This window comes from Cucumis melo, chromosome 8, assembly GCF_025177605.1.
Source record: "Cucumis melo cultivar AY chromosome 8, USDA_Cmelo_AY_1.0, whole genome shotgun sequence".
NCBI classification, from domain to species: Eukaryota; Viridiplantae; Streptophyta; class Magnoliopsida; order Cucurbitales; family Cucurbitaceae; genus Cucumis; species Cucumis melo.
Window position 1 is genome coordinate 1,753,789 of NC_066864.1, and position 18,004 is coordinate 1,771,792.

General features: G+C 33.9%; 3 protein-coding genes across 4 annotated transcripts; 1 reads left to right on the forward strand and 2 right to left on the reverse strand.

The window, feature by feature from the left end:
* Positions 1 to 253: 253 nt before the first annotated feature.
* On the forward strand, positions 254 to 9,913 carry LOC103484490 (uncharacterized). Its single transcript, XM_008441581.3, has 14 exons — positions 254 to 908; positions 1,918 to 2,079; positions 2,254 to 2,319; positions 2,509 to 2,652; positions 3,522 to 3,635; positions 4,708 to 4,809; positions 4,901 to 5,086; positions 5,360 to 5,449; positions 5,528 to 5,662; positions 6,757 to 6,879; positions 7,258 to 7,343; positions 7,429 to 8,041; positions 8,166 to 8,243; positions 8,545 to 9,913. The coding sequence occupies exons 1-14, from the start codon at positions 660 to 662 to the stop codon at positions 9,586 to 9,588; spliced, it is 3,192 nt and encodes a 1,063-aa protein (XP_008439803.1). The 5' UTR covers positions 254 to 659; the 3' UTR covers positions 9,589 to 9,913.
* Positions 9,914 to 10,657: 744 nt separating this feature from the next.
* On the reverse strand, positions 10,658 to 12,517 carry LOC103484491 (NAC domain-containing protein 10). 2 transcript variants are annotated; one of them, XM_017043738.2, is made up of 3 exons: positions 11,977 to 12,517; positions 11,126 to 11,293; positions 10,658 to 11,017 (listed from the first exon to the last, which is right to left on the reverse strand). In XM_017043738.2, exons 1-3 carry the CDS (start codon positions 12,233 to 12,235, stop codon positions 10,890 to 10,892), a joined length of 555 nt encoding a protein of 184 aa, XP_016899227.1. In that variant the 5' UTR covers positions 12,236 to 12,517; the 3' UTR covers positions 10,658 to 10,889. The 2 variants fall into 2 exon arrangements, with proteins under 2 accessions (XP_016899227.1, XP_008439804.1); XM_008441582.3 differs by having other exon boundaries at positions 10,658 to 11,293; positions 11,977 to 12,507.
* A 1,963-nt stretch (positions 12,518 to 14,480) lies between these two features.
* LOC103484492 (probable serine/threonine-protein kinase PBL7) lies at positions 14,481 to 16,916 on the reverse strand. The gene is made up of 2 exons (XM_008441583.3): positions 15,729 to 16,916; positions 14,481 to 15,147 (listed from the first exon to the last, which is right to left on the reverse strand). The coding sequence occupies exons 1-2, from the start codon at positions 16,740 to 16,742 to the stop codon at positions 15,142 to 15,144; spliced, it is 1,020 nt and encodes a 339-aa protein (XP_008439805.2). The 5' UTR covers positions 16,743 to 16,916; the 3' UTR covers positions 14,481 to 15,141.
* Positions 16,917 to 18,004: the final 1,088 nt, after the last annotated feature.

Genomic DNA, 18,004 nt, shown 5'->3' on the forward strand with positions numbered 1-18,004 from the left:
GTTTTGAACATTCTACATTCGCAACTTTTGTCTCTTTTATTTTGGACGAAGGCTGAAGGGCTGGGCCTTCAGCTGACCACGGTGCTCGAGGAACGTTTAATTGGGCCTTTTCGCCTGGGCCGATGGCATAAATGGGCTGTTAAACGGGCCGTTGAATTTTCATCGCGTGGTGGGCTTTAGATAAGGAAAGGATATATCGAATCCGGAAATTAAGTTCGAGAAAAGGTAAAAAAAGGAGCAAAGTTGCAAATAAAAAAAGACACAATGTGAGAAGCAATTACGGACAGCTGCCAGCCTAGCCTTGCCTTATAACCACGCTGTCTCAGCGGCTTGAAGGACGGTTGCACTGAAATGACTGAAAAGCCCTCACCCTTCGTCTAAAGTTTCTGGGCTTGATGGTAATTTCACTTCTTCAACAAAGAAAGTCTGGGAAAAACCTCAGGGGCTGCTGCTTTTCCCTCCCCGATTTCAAACGTTTCCGATTCCACTCTTTCACTCACTCACACAAAATCAAGCTCATAGAAAAGGCTAATTCTCATTCCTTTGGTAGTGAAAGGTTTGCATTTTTGTTGTTGTTGTTCGAAGATTGTTTTCGTAGGGTTCAGGGCGGGAAATTTGATCTCAAGAGGCGGAAAAGGAAGCAAGGGTTGTAGAAGAAGATGATCAGCTTTTTAAGAGGGAAGGGAAATTCCGCCGATGTTTCAACTCCGCAGTCTGCTTCTTCGCTGTCTTCGTCCTCGACGGGGACTGGTCCGGCGAGGCCAATTCGTCTTGTTTACTGCGATGAGAAAGGAAAGTTTCGGATGGATCCTGAAGCTGTTGCTACCTTACAGCTTGTAAAAGAGCCAATTGGTGTCGTCTCCGTTTGTGGCCGTGCTCGTCAAGGAAAGAGCTTCATTTTAAATCAAGTTAGTCTCTTCTGCTCTTTATTTTCTATAGGACATCCTCTCGAAATTAGCTTTTGTCATTTGGTGGGTTCTTTCAAAATCTAGGGTTTTGGAGTTTTAGCTAACTCAAAATGCTGGGAGGAGTTGTACTTGTTTAGTGGTTGCCATTTGTAAATAAGCTAGCTCTGAAGCGAGACGGCTCTGAGCTGGAATTCAAGTTTATCACTGTGTAGGTGGGAGGAAGTGGTATATGTGTACATCGACGGGCTGTAGAACATGGAAGGAGTTCATTTTTCTTTTGAACTGCGGGTAGTCGAGTGGGTGATGTGGGCCTTTGTCTTCTTTTACTTGTTTAGGACTATGCTAGATAAATGAAAACTCTGAGACTTGGTTGCTAAGGTGCGATATTATGTGTGTGCATTTGTTTAACGGGCTTGGAAAATCTAGGATTGTGAAACTTGTAGATTGTGAAAGGAAATGTGTTTTGAAGCTAGAGTTTATCGTTTTTTTCTTTTTTGTAATTTGTGAACGTAAGGATGTAGTTCGTAGTAATAATTTATATTGGTTAGGGTATCGGCAAAGTCATAGCATTGGATTAGCAAATCTAGTACTATGGGGTTTGCTCTTCAACTTCAAGTTGTACAAACTCAGTTTTGGCATTAAATGCCCCTTGAAATTCTTATATTTTGTTTGCGTTATTTTTGGGGGTCCTTGTAGACGCATTCAATTTGATTTTTTCTGGTTATTCTCTATTCACTTGGTTTTGTTCTCACAACTCATAGGCTTGTACTTTGAGTATTTTAGTTTGCATGAAATGGGATATATCCGTAAGGATTCAAGTGCTTGTGTCTTTATTTGTTTATTTATTTCTTTTTTGGTTGGGGGTTTCAGGGTTTGATTTTATGCAGAGATAATTTGCATACAGTTGTGATTGTTACGCAGAACATTCATGAAATTTTGTGGAGCACTTAGCTTCTCCACGTTTGTAGTGTGATTTTGTGGTCTTACAATCAACTCTTTTCTTTTGAAGCTTCTTGGGAGGAGTAGTGGGTTTCAAGTAGCATCTACCCATCGACCTTGTACTAAAGGGCTATGGCTCTGGAGTACACCCTTGAAAAGAACTGCCCTTGATGGTACTGAGTACAATCTTTTACTATTAGATAGCGAAGGAATTGATGCATATGATCAAACGGTAAGACTCCAGTCCACTACTCGAATTGGAATTGAACTTCTTTCCTGTCACTTCAAATTTGCTTCTTTTCAATTAATAGTATGTTTGCCTCATTTGAAGGTTTAATATTATAAATTTATTTTACTATTTAATTTGTTCCATCTATTTCTTATTTATTCCTCAATTTTTTTACAGGGAACATACAGCACCCAGATTTTTTCTCTAGCCGTTCTCTTATCTAGCATGTTTGTCTATAATCAGGTAGGGGCAACTAATGTTGATCTTTATCCTTTAGAAACCTGCATTTTCTGAACACAATGAATTGCACATTTCTTCTGTTTTATCTTTCTTCAATTTGAACAATGATGTTTTCTTTTTGCCCTATAATTTGTGCCATTTTCACAATTTCATTTTTCTTCATGGAACTTTTTTTTTTTTGTTTCTGTTTAGATGGGTGGAATAGATGAAGCTGCACTCGATCGTTTATCTCTTGTCACTCAAATGACTAAACATATTCGTGTTAGGGCTGCTGGGGGCAGAACTACATCTGCTGAACTTGGCCAATTCTCTCCAATCTTTGTTTGGCTTCTAAGGGTACAATGCATTTCTCTACCATTAATGTCCATAAATTTATTTCAGAGTGCGGTCAGACATTTGGCCATGTTTTTTTTTTCATTTATTTCTGCAATGTGCACTTTTTTTCCTAATGGCATGAGTTTTCAATGTATGACCCATGTATTCCTTATTACGTTCGACCCTCTATTTAGTGCTTATTTTTCCTTTTTGCTATTGTATTTGATTTGTATAGTCGACTTTAAAATTCTCATTCTCAATGAAAGTTTGTCTTTTAATTTTAAACAAGAGAGAATTACTTCTTTGGTTGGATCGCTTTGAAGTTGCCCGTAAGAATGCCTCCTTGTGGTGTTCCTTCTGTAGCCTTTTGAAAGCTACAGCATTCAAGAAATCTACTCAAATCAGAGAGTTTCTATCTTCTCAGCTTAATTCACTCGTTTTGAGTTTCATCTCTTTCTGCACTTTTGTCTTAGGTCTTCTGTTCGCTTTTTGTTGAAACCTTTGAAAGGATAGTGATTTATAGCATTTTTTTCCTTTTTGTAATGGCTGAACTTATTAGCCTCGGCCTATTTTTGTTGTAATCTTTTTTCCTAATGGCCTATTTTTGTTGTAACCTAGATGTTTGGGTGTGCATGCTAATCCTAGTTATGCTTTATGCTTTATGTTCTTTGAATAACCCTCGTGTACTTAGAACATTAGTCTCTTTCATTTTACATCTATATGAATAAAAGAGTCCTCTTTTCTTAAAAAAAAGAGAGAGAGAGAGAGAGAGAGAATTACTTCACCCCTACGTTCTTACTGTGTTTGATTCTCTACCTGCACTAACTTTATCTATATTTGGTCATAATATTTGGTTGTAACTTGTCTCTAAAATGAGAATTTACTTGCAGGACTTCTATTTGGATCTAGTTGAGGACAATAGGAGAATAACACCTCGGGACTATCTGGAGCTTGCTTTGAGACCAGTTCAAGGAAGTGGAAGAGACATAGCTGCTAAGAATGAGGTATTAGATGGACGTCTATACTTCTTTTGTGGTTTGGTGAATTTGTTTCCTTTATTATTTGGAGTCATACTATCTAGGTCTAGAAAAGAGAGAAAAAGCTACTCTTGTTGCACAAATCATTTTAGAAGTTGCTTATTAAGGTGGTGTTTGGTGCAAGAAGGGCAGTTGTTTACTCTGGAGAATTGTTTAGTTGTGTGGTCTACAGTGTAAGGATAAGGTGTTAATAAGTTGAGGGGCCCATATTGGTTTTAAGAGCTTCAAGGCCAAACAAGGAGTAGTTCCATTCCTGCCACCCAACTCCTCCCCCAAACACCTCCTAAGTTCATAGTTGTTTTTAACTCAAAAATTCCTTTATGGAAAATCCAAAACTCTTTTTATTCCTTTAGTTTCAAATTATCATAGTTTTTATGCTTAAACCGCTGTTGGGATTGGATATATGTATGTTGAAGAGAGGATAGTTTTCCTTGGTTCTAGATGGATATCACGTGTTCTAGGATTTAGGCAACATACTTCTTTCTTACCTCCTAGATTTTCTGCTTGAGAGTTTAGTAGTTATTCTTCTTTAGTTATGGCACAGATTTAAGAGTTTTTTTAAGACTTCTTATACTCTTTCTCAATATTTGAGTTGAGTTGTATTCTCGACGTTTTCATGATATTTATATTGCTTGGGGTGCCTTTATTCACCTTTCTTAGGTTCATTTGTTTTTGTTTCTTTACGTTTCCCCCTTCTTTTCACTCCTTTTTGAGTTTATTCTTGAGCATATGATCATTGCCACTAATCAATGGGACTTTTGTTTGTTTCTTGTCTGGAAAATAATATCATTTAAGGGCCTAGGGAAAGGTGAGGATTCCCAATTGTTTAGATTATAAGATTTGTTGTTTTTGCAATGGCTTCTGATATTTACTCTGGATGTTCACTCTCTGTTTGCTCGTGAACATAGAACTTTGAGTCTGTGTTTTATGACTTTGGGACACGTTGAACTAGGGTCATTTTCTCTTGTATGTTGTTGTAAATTGAATATGTTTGTTTGCATTGATGGTCTGATTCGTAATTTCATTCATTTACTGTCAGATTCGTGATTCAATTAGAGCATTGTTTCCTGATAGAGACTGCTTTACTCTTGTGCGTCCTCTAAATGATGAAAATGATCTCCAAAGACTTGATCAAATATCTGTAAGTAACTTAAACTTGTGGATTTTCTTTAAATTTTTCTTCTTCTTTTGAAGCCAAATTTAATCAAACTTAATATTCTGTGGTTCTGCAGTTGGATAAACTAAGGCCTGAATTTAGGTCCGGACTTGATGCATTTACTAAATTTGTTTTTGAGAGGACAAGGCCTAAGCAAGTTGGAGCAACTGTTATGACAGGTCCAATACTGGTCGGTATTACAGAGTCTTACCTTGATGCTCTAAACCATGGTGCAGTGCCTACAATAACCTCCTCTTGGCAGGTTGGTACATCTTATTGAACATGTTTTCCCAGCAAACACATATCTTGTGAGATTTTGTTTTTAGGTACTTTATGTAGATGCTTATTAGGAATTCTTTTTTCTTATTTCGTAATTTGAATGTTTAGATATCTGCACAAACATTTCTCTCCTTTCAAATAGAGTGATTTAATCTGTCATGTAGCGTGCAATCATGTGGGGATTGTTGCCTCTTTTAGTGAATTGGGAATTTAACAATGAATTGAAATAATTTTCATCCATATCATTAATTTGCAGAGTGTTGAAGAAGCTGAGTGTAGAAGGGCGTATGATTATGCTGCTGAAGTGTATATGTCTACTTTTGACCGGTCGAAGCCACCAGAAGAAGTGAGTGCAAATTCTCTTCTACATCTTTGGTAGAGATGTTTTTTTATTCTTTTTCTTGCTGACGTTGTTTTTCTGTAGGCAGCATTGAGGGAAGCACATGAAACTGCTGTTCAAAAATCACTTGCTGCATTTAATTCGAGTGCTGTAGGTGCTGGTCCAGTGAGGAAAAAATACGAGGGACTACTTGAGAAATTTTATAGAAAAGCGTTTGAGGTAAAGGAATATAATGAATCTGTTAATTCTATGTTTTTCTTGAAATGTGTATGGTCAATTGGACAATTTGTTTGAGGTGGTCCAATTGGGAATGAAAATTGTGATGCTTTAGATGGTAAATTCACAATATGCCTTTTTGTGAAAGGGAAGAATCTGGAGAATTTTATTAAGTGTATGGGAATTTTTGGAGAAACTGCAAACTGACTCGTTTCAGTGCATTCCTTGAGTTTCTATCCCAATTTTTTTTATAATAACTTTATATTTCCTTTTCTTTAAAGAATGGGAACCTCTTGTAGTAAATGTCAATATGCGTTTTGTTACTCCTTTTTGCATCCTAGCTTTTATACTTTCATTTGTCCAGAGGAATGTTCGGGTTCATGTTAAAAATGGGGGGAGGGGGGATTTTCCTTTACTCTTGTATTTAGTTAAAATTTCAGGTCATTAATTCTTTCAAAATGAACCTTGAACTTAAGGTGATGAAATTAATACTCATTAGTGGGTTTACCATTTTGTTATTTGTGGCTAAATGTTTGTATTGTTATGGCTCGATAAGACTTTATTTTCGGGTATTATTCCTTGTTGCTTTGGATGTTTCTTTAGCTTGTTTTTCTTTAGATGTTTATTTTGGGCCTTCCCACCCGTTTCAAATTTGTAGCTAGGTTCTATATATTTTTGGATTAATTTAGGAATTTTTGGGGGGCTTGATATTATGTGTTTTGTTGGTGGACTTTTCTATGATTTATTATTATTTCACAAGAAATTTTTATTTTGTTTTAAGCAGGTATATATTTCTTAAGTTTTTCGGTTTTAGGATTTAATTTGACAAGGTTAATATTGAATTGACTATCAAGTAAAGAGTGAACATTAACTTACCTCTATAAATTAGTACGAACTGTGTTGTAGAGTTGTTCATACACATGTCGTGGGACATTCCATCTTCTCCTTGGAGTTTGGTGTTCACTCGACAAGATTAAGCAATTTTACTTATATGAAAATCTCTATTTTTTTCCAACTTTTTTTTGGAAGTTATCTTTAGAAAGAATTATTTTCTGCTCTTTGTTTTATTTACTTGAGTTGGTGATTTTCTAATGCAGGATTACAAAAGAAATGCTTATGCAGAAGCAGACTTGCAATGCACGAATGCTATACAAAGCATGGAGAAGAGATTGAGAGTTGCTTGCCATGCTTCTGATGCAAATATCAATAATGTCGTGAAGGTAATTTAGATTTTATTTGTCTGTCATGGGTTAAGGACTATTTTTGTGGTCAGTTTCTGACAGGCACAGTTTCGTCTATTAAAAAACAATGTGAAGTATTAATGATCAGCTATGTTGATGATTCTGGTGGTATGGAAGCAACTTTAGGCATTAAATTCATTATGTTTGTTGGAGAATAGAAACTGTTATTTTATTTGTGTAGTATGATCAGCTTATTCTTAATGGTTGTTAGTTGATTTCTGTGACTGAATAAGCTGAACATACTTCCATCTGCATTTATTGAATTTCAACCTTCTTATTAATGTCTCTTCCATCGGGTACTTGTTGATTTATAATTGAATTCCCCATTTGCTTTTGGTTGTTTACACATCCGTGCAGGTTCTTGGTGCTCTTCTGTGCGAGTATGAAGCATCATCCCACGGTCCTGGAAAGTGGCAGAAGCTGGCAACATTTTTACACCAGAGGTTAATATTAGAATTTGTCCCTCATATTATTTGCTGGGTTATTTTTGAATCAATATGAGCTAACATGTACCATCGAAATTTGCAGTTTGGATGGTCCAGTACTTGACCTTATAAAAAGACTCATAGATCAAGTTGGATCAGAGAAGAATTCCCTCGCTTTGAAATGTCGCTCAATTGAAGACCAGCTGAATTTGCTTAAGAAGCAGCTGGAAGCCAGTGAGAAGTATAAGTCTGAATATCTGAAGCGATATGAGGATGCCATCAATGATAAGAAAAAGCTTGCTGATGACTACATGAACCGAATAACTAATCTACAGGGTGACTGCAGTTCTCTTGATGAGAGATGCTCTAGCCTGAAGAAAACAGTGGAGCAAGCAAAGCAAGAATCATTGGATTGGAAAAGAAAATATGAAACTGTCTTGTCAAAGTTGAAAGCTGAGGAAGATCAAGCTAATTCAGAAATTGCTGTTTTGAAGTCCAGGAGTAGTGCTGCTGAAGCAAGGCTGGCTGCTGCTCGGGAACAATCTCAGTCTGCACAAGAAGAGGCAGAAGAGTGGAAGAGGAAATTTGACATTGCTTTAAGAGATACTAAAGCTGCTCTTGAAAAAGCAGCACTTGCAGAAGAACGCTCAAATAAGCAAACAAGGCTTAGAGAAGATGGTTTGAGGAAAGAATTCTCCAATATTTTGTCTGAGAAGGTAAACCTTCATCACCCACCATACTCACATCATTTGGAAGCATATTCTATTTTGTCACTCGAATATTTGAATTGCTATAATGAGAAGTATCCTTTTTTGTTTGTTTGTTTGTCCCATGATGCAGGAAGATGAATTAAAGGACAAGGCAGCAAAAATTAAGCAAGCTGAGGAGCATTTGACAACTTTAGGGCTTGAGCTGAAGGTAAACTTCATAGATCTTTAAAGATGTTGGTGGGTCATTTTTTAACTCATTTATTTATAATTTGTGTTTCCTGAGTCGGTATCGTGGCGCAGTTGATGGTTTGGTATTCAAAATTCATTTTTTAGGACCTCAATAAAAAAATTAAATAAATAAAACGATCATGGTATATTACTACATGTTTCAAGGTGATTTTCAACATTTTCAACTTTTATGTGTTAACATATCACAACACATGGATATCACTTTCTATCTCAATGATGAAAAGAATATCATTCTTATAAAATAAATGTTTCTTCTGCAGGTTGCTGAGTCAAAAATTGGGAGTTACGATGTGGAAGTATCTTCTTTGAGACATGAAATAAAAGAGCTAAAGGGGAGGTTGGAAAAAGCAAATGAAAGGGCTCAATCGTTTGAGAAAGAAGCAAGAATTTTGCAACAAGAAAAGGTTCATTTGGATCAGAAGTACCTATCTGAATTCCAAAGGTTTGATGAAGTTCAGGAAAGGTGTAAACTTGCTGAACATGACGCTAAGAAGGCTACGGAAATTGCTGATAAAGCTAGAAATGAAGCTAGTGCTGCCCAAGAGGGAAAGAACGAGATGCAGAGGTTGGCAATGGAGCGTTTGGCCCAAATAGAGAGGGCCGAAAGGCAAATTGAAAATCTGGAAAGGCAGAAGAAAGATTTGGTGGAAGATTTGCAACGAATTCGGGATTCAGAGTTGGAAGCTGTGTCAAGAGTTGCGACATTGGAAGCCAGAGTTGAAGAAAGGGAAAAAGAAATAGAGTCTCTATTGAAGTCGAACAATGAGCAGCGTACTAGCACTGTTCAAGTTCTTCAGGGCCTTCTGGATTCAGAACGTTCTGCACATGCAGAGGCCAATAATAGGGCTGAGGCTCTCTCTCTTCAGTTGCAATCTGCTCATGCAAAAATCGATCTACTCCAACAACAATTAACTGAAGTCCGTCTTAATGAGTCAGCTTTGGATGGTAGGCTGAAGACTGCTTCTCATGGGAAACGTCCAAGGGTGGATGATGGTGAGATGGGCATGGAATCCGTTCAGGACATGGACACAAGTGAGAGAATTTTAAGAGTTAATAAAAGATCTAGAAGCACAAGTAGTCCTATGAAGTACACTCAGTCAGAGGATGGTGGGTCAATTTTCAAAGGCGATGAAGATAATAACCATAGCCAGCAAACAAATCAGGAGGATTATACAAAGTTCACAGTTCAGAAGCTTAAGCAAGAACTCACAAAACATAACTTTGGTGCCGAACTGCTTCAGTTGAAAAATCCCAACAAAAAAGACATTCTTTCGCTCTATGAGAAATGTGTACTCAAACTATGATAACTAGATTTGTTTAGGACTTGTATAGTTTGATGAATGTAACCCTATGTGGAGATGAAATTGTCGATCTATAGAACTAGAGAGGGTTTTCAAGTCTGTTTATGGATTTTGGCGCTGATTTTTTTGGCAGTCTGCTTTCTAGAATGTGTTGCTTGAATCTTTTGTGTATTCTGTGTTTGACCTTGTGTGAGTCAATTGTTTCAAGAAAAAGAAATTGTGGGTCTCGTATTTATATAGGTGTGCATTTGTTAGTAGGGAACAAGAGATGTATCTAACTTGACAGCGAAGAATGTGTTCAGCTATGGGTTCACTTCATTTGTTTTCAGTGCCTATCTTCTACACTTCTCTACTGTGCCATCTTTTCTTTGAAAGAATTTTAGCTTTGAGACTCTTAAATCCTTGTTTATTGGACTACCGTGATTCATTTGCATCTTGTAGGCTTTTACATGTGTATTCTAGGAGGATTGTACGTATGTAGATATTTTGATATGTATGTATCTGTACGAAATTGGAAGGAGGGGTTATTTCAAATGTCATGTAAACATTGAAAAATTGATGGTGGTGAAGAAGAGCGGTTACTATATATATATATATATATATATATATATGGTAGGATGGAACTTGAAATTTGGAGAAAATGAACAAAGAAAAGCAACCACAAAACGACAAGATTAAAAAAAATGTGGAAAACTATAAAATCGGTCACCTGGCTGAATTTCAAGAATGACTTATTTTTTCATATTTTCTTATTAAATCTATATGGTTGGAGTTTTTGTTTTAGTCACACAGTGTTAGCTCACTTTGTCCAAATACATTCCTTTAGACTCAAAATTTCTTAGGTATTTTTATACCTCAAGAATGTTAGATTCTTAGTATTATTAGCCCAAGAATCATTCTAGTAGTTATTACTAAATTTTATCATCTCCATCTCTTCCAGCTTTGAATGGAAAGAGAATTGGACAGCCTCCACAAAATCCTATATTACATTTAACAAAAATATAAATTATTCTTTCATCACATCAATTACTTTTTTGATTTTGCCACCAACAATTTCTTTCACTCAGAACCAGGGGATGAACGTCTCATAAAATTCGCTAGTTTCGATAATATCGAATGTTTTCATTGTCATTATTAAATAAATAATTTAATTAAATTACAGACATTCTTTCGAAGTATCGATAGTTTTTTTGAAAACCTATTGCGAAGCAACCTTATTAATCAATAAATTAAAAGGTGACAAAATAGTATTATTCAGTTCTATTACAAATCATTTAAGCTTAATGGGTTGAACGTATGGGCATTCAAACAAGAGAAGAGGCTTCTCCTCCCCTTATTTGATGCATAGAATTAGAAGAGATGATTGAGGTTTGACGAGGCTGTAACTGGAAGAACACTTTTGAAGCCACCCATTGCCCATCTTTCTCCTCTTCTGTAACACCCAAATGGTATTGATGCATTATCCAGTTAGTTTTTTTAGGCTTCTTTTGGTTCCCATAATTTGAATACAAAACTAAAATCTTCTTGAAACCTATCTTACCACCGCTGCCGTCGCTCACTGCTCTTGTCTTACCAGTTTTGTGCCATCTTGTGTCGGTGCCTTCTTCTTCATCTGCTGTTTTAACTTTCCTGCGTTTTCTTGTGCCTGATGTGTATGCTTTTGGTGACCTATGGAAATAGTGTCGGATTTCCCCATCTTTCCTCATTCCTGCACTCTTCCAAATAACAAAATTAAACCATTTCTCAAACCTCCTTTGATACCATGCATTTTATTGTTTAACAAATCCAAGAAAGCTTTGAGATCATTCTGAATCGATTTTCAAATGTTAGACATTAAAAGCGATTGTTACGTTATCAATGGTAATTCTTAAAACTATGATATATTTGGTTTACAAAACAAATGATAGAAAATATACCTTTAAAGATAGCACCAAAAATGGAAAGAAGAAAATAGGTAGGAATTAGATTAAAATTTTTTGAAATTAGATACATATACTTAATGTTTGAAAAGAAAATTAATCTATTTTTTTAAACAAAAATTCAAAACAAATGTAATAGAGATAATTTAGGAGAAAATTAAGTTTGTATTAAAAAATTTTGCTATAATAATATCCTCACAAATTTTTTTCTCTTACCATATATATTCAAATGAAACCTTAACTTTGCCATAAACCCTAATTTTTTCAACAACAGCAAACAAAAAGTATAACAAGTGGAAATTGAGTAAACGTTGTAAAGATTGAACTAATATATTCATCTTTATCTTAAAAGAACATATATCTCGAAATTACAAAAAACAGAGAAAACAAGTTTTGGTGATTTTCAAAATTAGGGTTTAATTATGAGTGAAATTAAAGAGAGAGACAGAAAAGATATATGGGATATATATACCAGGAAGATACTGAGGATGAGTGTAACAAATGCCATCATCTCCATCCAATGTGAGAATGAAATGATGAATGAGAGGATGAAGCTTTTGTTTATCTTCTTTCACTTTTGCCTCTAAATGTTCCAAAATTTGTTGATCACTTGGATCAAATTTTATTCCCGCTGGTAGCTTTCCCCAATCTTCAACTAACGATCTATTTACCTCATCAATCTCAAGAGGATATGCACAAGATGGACAAATTATGCTTCCATATGCTTCCATTTTTAATTATCATACAAATCTCTTTTAGTTTCTCTATATTTGTATAATTTTCCTAATATTATGAATCCCATACCAGAACCAACTAAATTGGCTTAAATAGATGAAGAAATTAATGGGTTACGCTTAGCTTGGATAACAAGTTGTTCATTCTCATCATGTGGGTCGTCTTCTATGTATTTTCTTCTCTTTGACTTAAAAAGTATGGAAGCTAAGATTGGTTTTCTAGTCCAATACATATATATAATATCAGTAATAATGAAAGTCACGAAACTTGTTCACCAAGCTTATATTGTAATGCAATGCAGGGCCACACTAGACGTAGACAAAGCAAAGCAAAAAGAAAAAAAAGAAAAGTGTGCTAAGAAATTAATAATTAAACATTCAGCAGTGATACCCTATACTTATGCTCGCTAATAAATGAAGCTGTACGAGAGAACTTTTTTATGAATTACAAAGAAAATTTTAGATTATAGAGTCGAAACTATCAATTTAATATTACAAAACTTGTACTGTGTAGTCCCCTAGGGCCTAGATTATAAAGTCAAAATCATAATTAAGTCAAGCAAATAACAATTAAGTCAAATACGAATATACGAATTAGGTTAGAGTTTGTTAATTTTTCTCTCCACTAGTAGACTAATTGATTCAGCAGTGAGATCCTCTTACTCAAACATTATATTTCAAACAGTAGACAAGAAATTTATAATTAATGCGTATTTGATATTAATGGTAATTGATTCTTTAGTCTCGGCTTAAAATGATAAAGATATGGAAATATCAATTTTATGAAAGTGTGATCAATGGATGATACTCATATTTTTAAGAAGATTAATAAAATAAATAAACCATGTAAGTTTTGAAATAAATGAAAATGCTCGATTAATAATTATATTATATTCACATTACTAATTAAGGTAATTGTTTTTGTTCTTTTTATAATTCATCTTTTTATAATTCGTCATTTACTTTAACCCTCTAGATGTGAGAAAAAGTGGTTGTTTTGTTAAAAGATTGGAAACACCTTTCAAGTGTGGCCTCACCTAGAATATCACATATTATATAACTCATAGTTAAAAGCATTGAAATTTTTTTAATACACATTAAGATATTAACTTTACAATAATAATAATAACTCTATAATCCTAACTATTTTACTGTATTTACAAATTCCAGTCTATATATAATTCAGTGAATAACTTACTTTACTATCGGTATCTTTTGGAAATTCGATACCTTTATATTTGCCAAAAGGAAATCTTTTGAATCCATTTTTTACAAAATTTTGTATTGTGTTAGAGCTTAAATTGATTTTGGTGTTAACTTTAAGTATATATATAGGGCCAAACTTGAAAATGGCAATTAAGAAATGTTTAATTTTGATGATTCAACCACATCATATGGTTCTTGCATAAATAAATAAAAAAGGTGGTAAGGATAATATTTCTATCAAACAAGATTTATAAGAAACAATTTGCACATGCTCAAAAGATCATTAGAATTTTGATTATTAGAAAAATATCTATTTGGGTGTTTCTCTTCTTATCATATGCATATTTTTGTTTAAAAGTACCCCTTAACAAGTAAACGATAATTAACACGGTCTTTTATTAAAGATCGAAAGTTTGATTTCTTTTGTTGAAAAATAAATCAACCATTTTTTTTATTTAAGATTTTAGTTTTAGAGTGTATATTCTTAATTCCGATGAGGATATCCATGTGGTAATTGGTAATTTTGACCATGTTAACTTGATTACCATTTTACTATATGTACATATGCTACGTTTTTTAGTCTATACTTAATTATTTCTATAGGTGCGGTTGAACATTTTCATGTGTTTTTTTTTCTTTGTAATTTATTGCTTAGCTCAAGATAGTTTTTTATCAAGAAAATTGTTATACAAACGTTTTAATTACTAAGAATTTTTTGTTTTATAGAGAAAAAAAAAAGAAAAGAAAAAGTAAGGAAGGATAGGTGGATTTGAATATTTGCTTTTATAGTTACTACTCAAATTTGGGTGTGCTCCATTTTTGAAGTCAGCAAAGAAGTAATTAACCAAGCCTAGCTAAATTGGCATCTCGTACCTTCCATCTAACTTTTGATTGTAATAAAAAAGAAATACATATCTTATTTGGTGTCGAAAACCAAAGAGAAAAATCCAACCACCATATCCAACTTTGGTAATTCTTTATACATTATATCATTTATTCTATATATTTATTTGGAAATTATTTGTCATTGTTGTAATGATACAATAATAAGAATTCCCAATTAACACGAAATTTGACAAATACAAATGTCCAACACAATTAATATATAACTTTATTGTTGCCCTCAATGTAATTAATTTGCATTATAGGACGTCCCTTTTAATGGTGGAAACACAAAAATTTGTTACTAATTAATTAACTTGGAGGGATCTTTGATGCTCAACACATAGCTAAGTTATGGTTGGCAAACACTTGGCCACGAGTCAAGTAGGGAACCCCCATTTTGGTCAAATGGGAAACAAAGATTGGTTGAAGGAGTGGGTCGTCCTTCTCTCTCACCGCCAAACAAATCCTCCATTTTTAATTTATACATAAGAAAATTCCAAGTAAATACCACATTTTTATTTCAAAGTTGCAACCAAAGTCCCTTTCCAATTATAATTAATTTTGCTGAGTCAAAGAATTCTGATATTTTGTTTGGTTTTCTTGGGAATTGAATGAAGATTAGGTTTGAGGTGAAGTATATGAACTTCTTGAAACCCACTTTTCTTTTTATATCTAAAAGTCAATTTCTCAAACTCTTTTCTAATTTCATCGATTAATTTGTCCAACTATGCATATTTTTCTCAGCTTCAATCCTTTTCCTTCCAACTTCAATGTACTTTTCAACCATATGAGATGGGAATTGTTGGCCAACGTTACAACTGAATATAGCAAACATTTTTTAAAAATTAGCTTAAATGAATTACTTTTTTGAGAATAATCAATTTTTTTAAAAAAAAAATGGTTTTTTTTTTACATATATATATAATTTGAGTCAAAAGGTTTATATTATCTATAATTTAATAACATATTGATATTAGTTATATTTTGTTATTTTTTTTTTTTTATGTTTCTATTGAAATTTTTAGTAGAATCGTCCCCAGGACATGAAAATATATGGATGAAAATGTAATCAATGCTATGAAACATAAATCTATTTTCAAGTTTAAGAATGAATTTTAAAATCTAGAAATCGAATGAATACATTATTTTACTTAACCTTTTTTTATTTAAAAAAAAAAATATATATTTATTTACCTGTAGGCTACAACTACAAGAACTATGGAGAAGATAGGACTATAAACAATAGATATTATTTTGTTCATTGGAGAGATTCATATGAATTATGTAATTAAATGTATGATATCTACATTAAAAAAAGAAAGAAGGAATTTTGGAGAGGAGACAATTTCAAATTTGTTTCAATCCATAATTCAAACAAAAAAAAAATTCAAATACATACCTGAGTTTCCAAATTATTCAAAATGGCAACCACTTGACCAATCACCGGTCTGCTCTTTCTACAATTCCCCACACAAGCCAACGCCACCTTCCCCATTCTCATCAATGGCTTCAAATCAGATGGATATTCAATTCTCGGATCCAAGACTTCACTGAATCTCATCTCTTTTATCAAGGGCAGCGCCCATTTCACCAACCATCCTTCTTCACAACCCCTTCCACTCAAAAGCTCCAACAACACAACCCCATATCCGTACACATCGTTCTCCTTGCAATTCCCCTGTCCGCTCTTTCCTTTCCAGTACTCATCGTCCACATAACCCACCAACCCCCTTTTCTCTCTCGCCGCCAAGTAATTCAGCCCGTAATCGCTGAGTTTCGGGATGAATTCGGCATCGATTAGTATGTTTGATGGCTTCACGCACCCATGGATCACGCTCGGCGCCATCGATTCGTGTAAGTATTGAAGTCCTCTGGCTGCCCCTGCTGCGATTTTCACACGATGTTTCCAATTCAAAAGAAATGCCCCATCTGGGTTTTGATGTAAGTACATGTCTAAATTCACGGCGCCGGCGTACTCCATAACGATGATTCGTTCACCGGGGGCTTCTGAGTAGCCAGTGATGGAGACAAGATTTGGGTGTTGAGCGGAAGAGAGGGATTTGATTACTGAAGAGAACCCAAATCCAGCATTATTATTGCTTAAAACCAACCATGGGTAGATTCTTTTGACGGCGATGAGTTCCCCTGTTTCCGATAAGGCAGCATAGACTGTGCCTAATCGGCCTTCACCAATGACGCGGCGGTGGGTGAAACCTTCGGTGGCGGTGTAGATGTCGATTAGCGTGTGAGGTCGAGCAGAGGGCTTTGCAGGCGGTGGCGGGGACTCGTCGGAGAGTTGACGATGAGAGTGGTTTCTACATAGGAAGAAGAGGAGAACAGAGAGAAGAGCGATGAAAGATGAAGAACAGAGTGCTAAGATGAAGTAATAAGCAAGTTTCTGGTGTTGATTCATTTTTGTTTATTGTTTGTTAGAAAAAGAGAAGAATTGGGGATTGGGCCATGAAAAAGATGAGAGAATTTTGAGAAGGGAAAACAGAGAGATTGAGGATGTTCAAAGGGTTTGAAAATTGGGTGAGAAAAGTTGAAGTTTTTGTAGTTTAGTTGTGGTTGTTCATAGTTGGCTGCTTCCGCTACTTAATCAAATGCAAAATGTCAAACTTTTTTTTTTTTTTTTTTTTTGTTCTTTCCTTTTTAAATTTATGGTGTGTGATGTCATAAATTGAAAATAGATGACCCAAGTTTAACTTAACTTCATCCTCTCCAAGGTGATCGAATCCCCTAAATATGAGATTTGATTAAATCGAGTAAGTAATATTTTTGTTATTGACAGATGCAATGGGAAGAAATGTGTTGTTGCATGGCACCGACGTGGCCATGGGGTTTATTATTTGATTTTCTTTTGTGGGACAATGTGTTTGACTTTGAGTTGATGATACCTCAAAGCATTTAATTATGCTATACTTTTTATAAAAAGTGCATGTGTTTTGGTTTTGGTTTAATAACAAACTTTTAGTACTCAATTTTAATTATTCCACTTATTAATTTGTCTAACCACATTTCTAAAATTTAACTACACCTAATTCAATAATCATTCATATTGGTTCAGCTAGTTTGAGTCCTTTAATAATTATTTCTTTATTTTCTTTACAAAAATAGTTCACATACTTTAGAGTTTTTATATTTGTATTTATTTTTCCTATTTAACTTTCGAAAAGTTTCTAATAATTTTCTTTGGTAAAAATTTTAATTTTGTGTTCCATAAATTTCAAATTTTATTTTATATTTGATAAAACTTTAAAGTCCTAATTTTGTGTTTAGTGAATTAATAAATTTTACCGAGCCCTAAGTTTAAGAATTAAATAATGTAATTTAAGTTTAAATTTTATATTTTATTAATTAGATAAAGATTTTATATATTATTGATACAATATGAAATTTGTTATATTTATGAATATTTTTAATAATTTTTTTATTTAAAATATTTTTTCTTTAATGAATTTAATTTAATGTTTTAATTAGAATATCTCAACCGGACTAATCTATAGACTAATTTAGAAACTCAAATTTTCTTACTTAAAAATATTAAAGAATGACTAGAGTTATAAAAAACGTACGAAACTAAATATTATATAAGATCGATTAGAAGTTCGATTTAGCACGTATTCTAAAATTAAAAAAAATGTTGATTTAAGGTTTGAATGAAAGAATAATAGA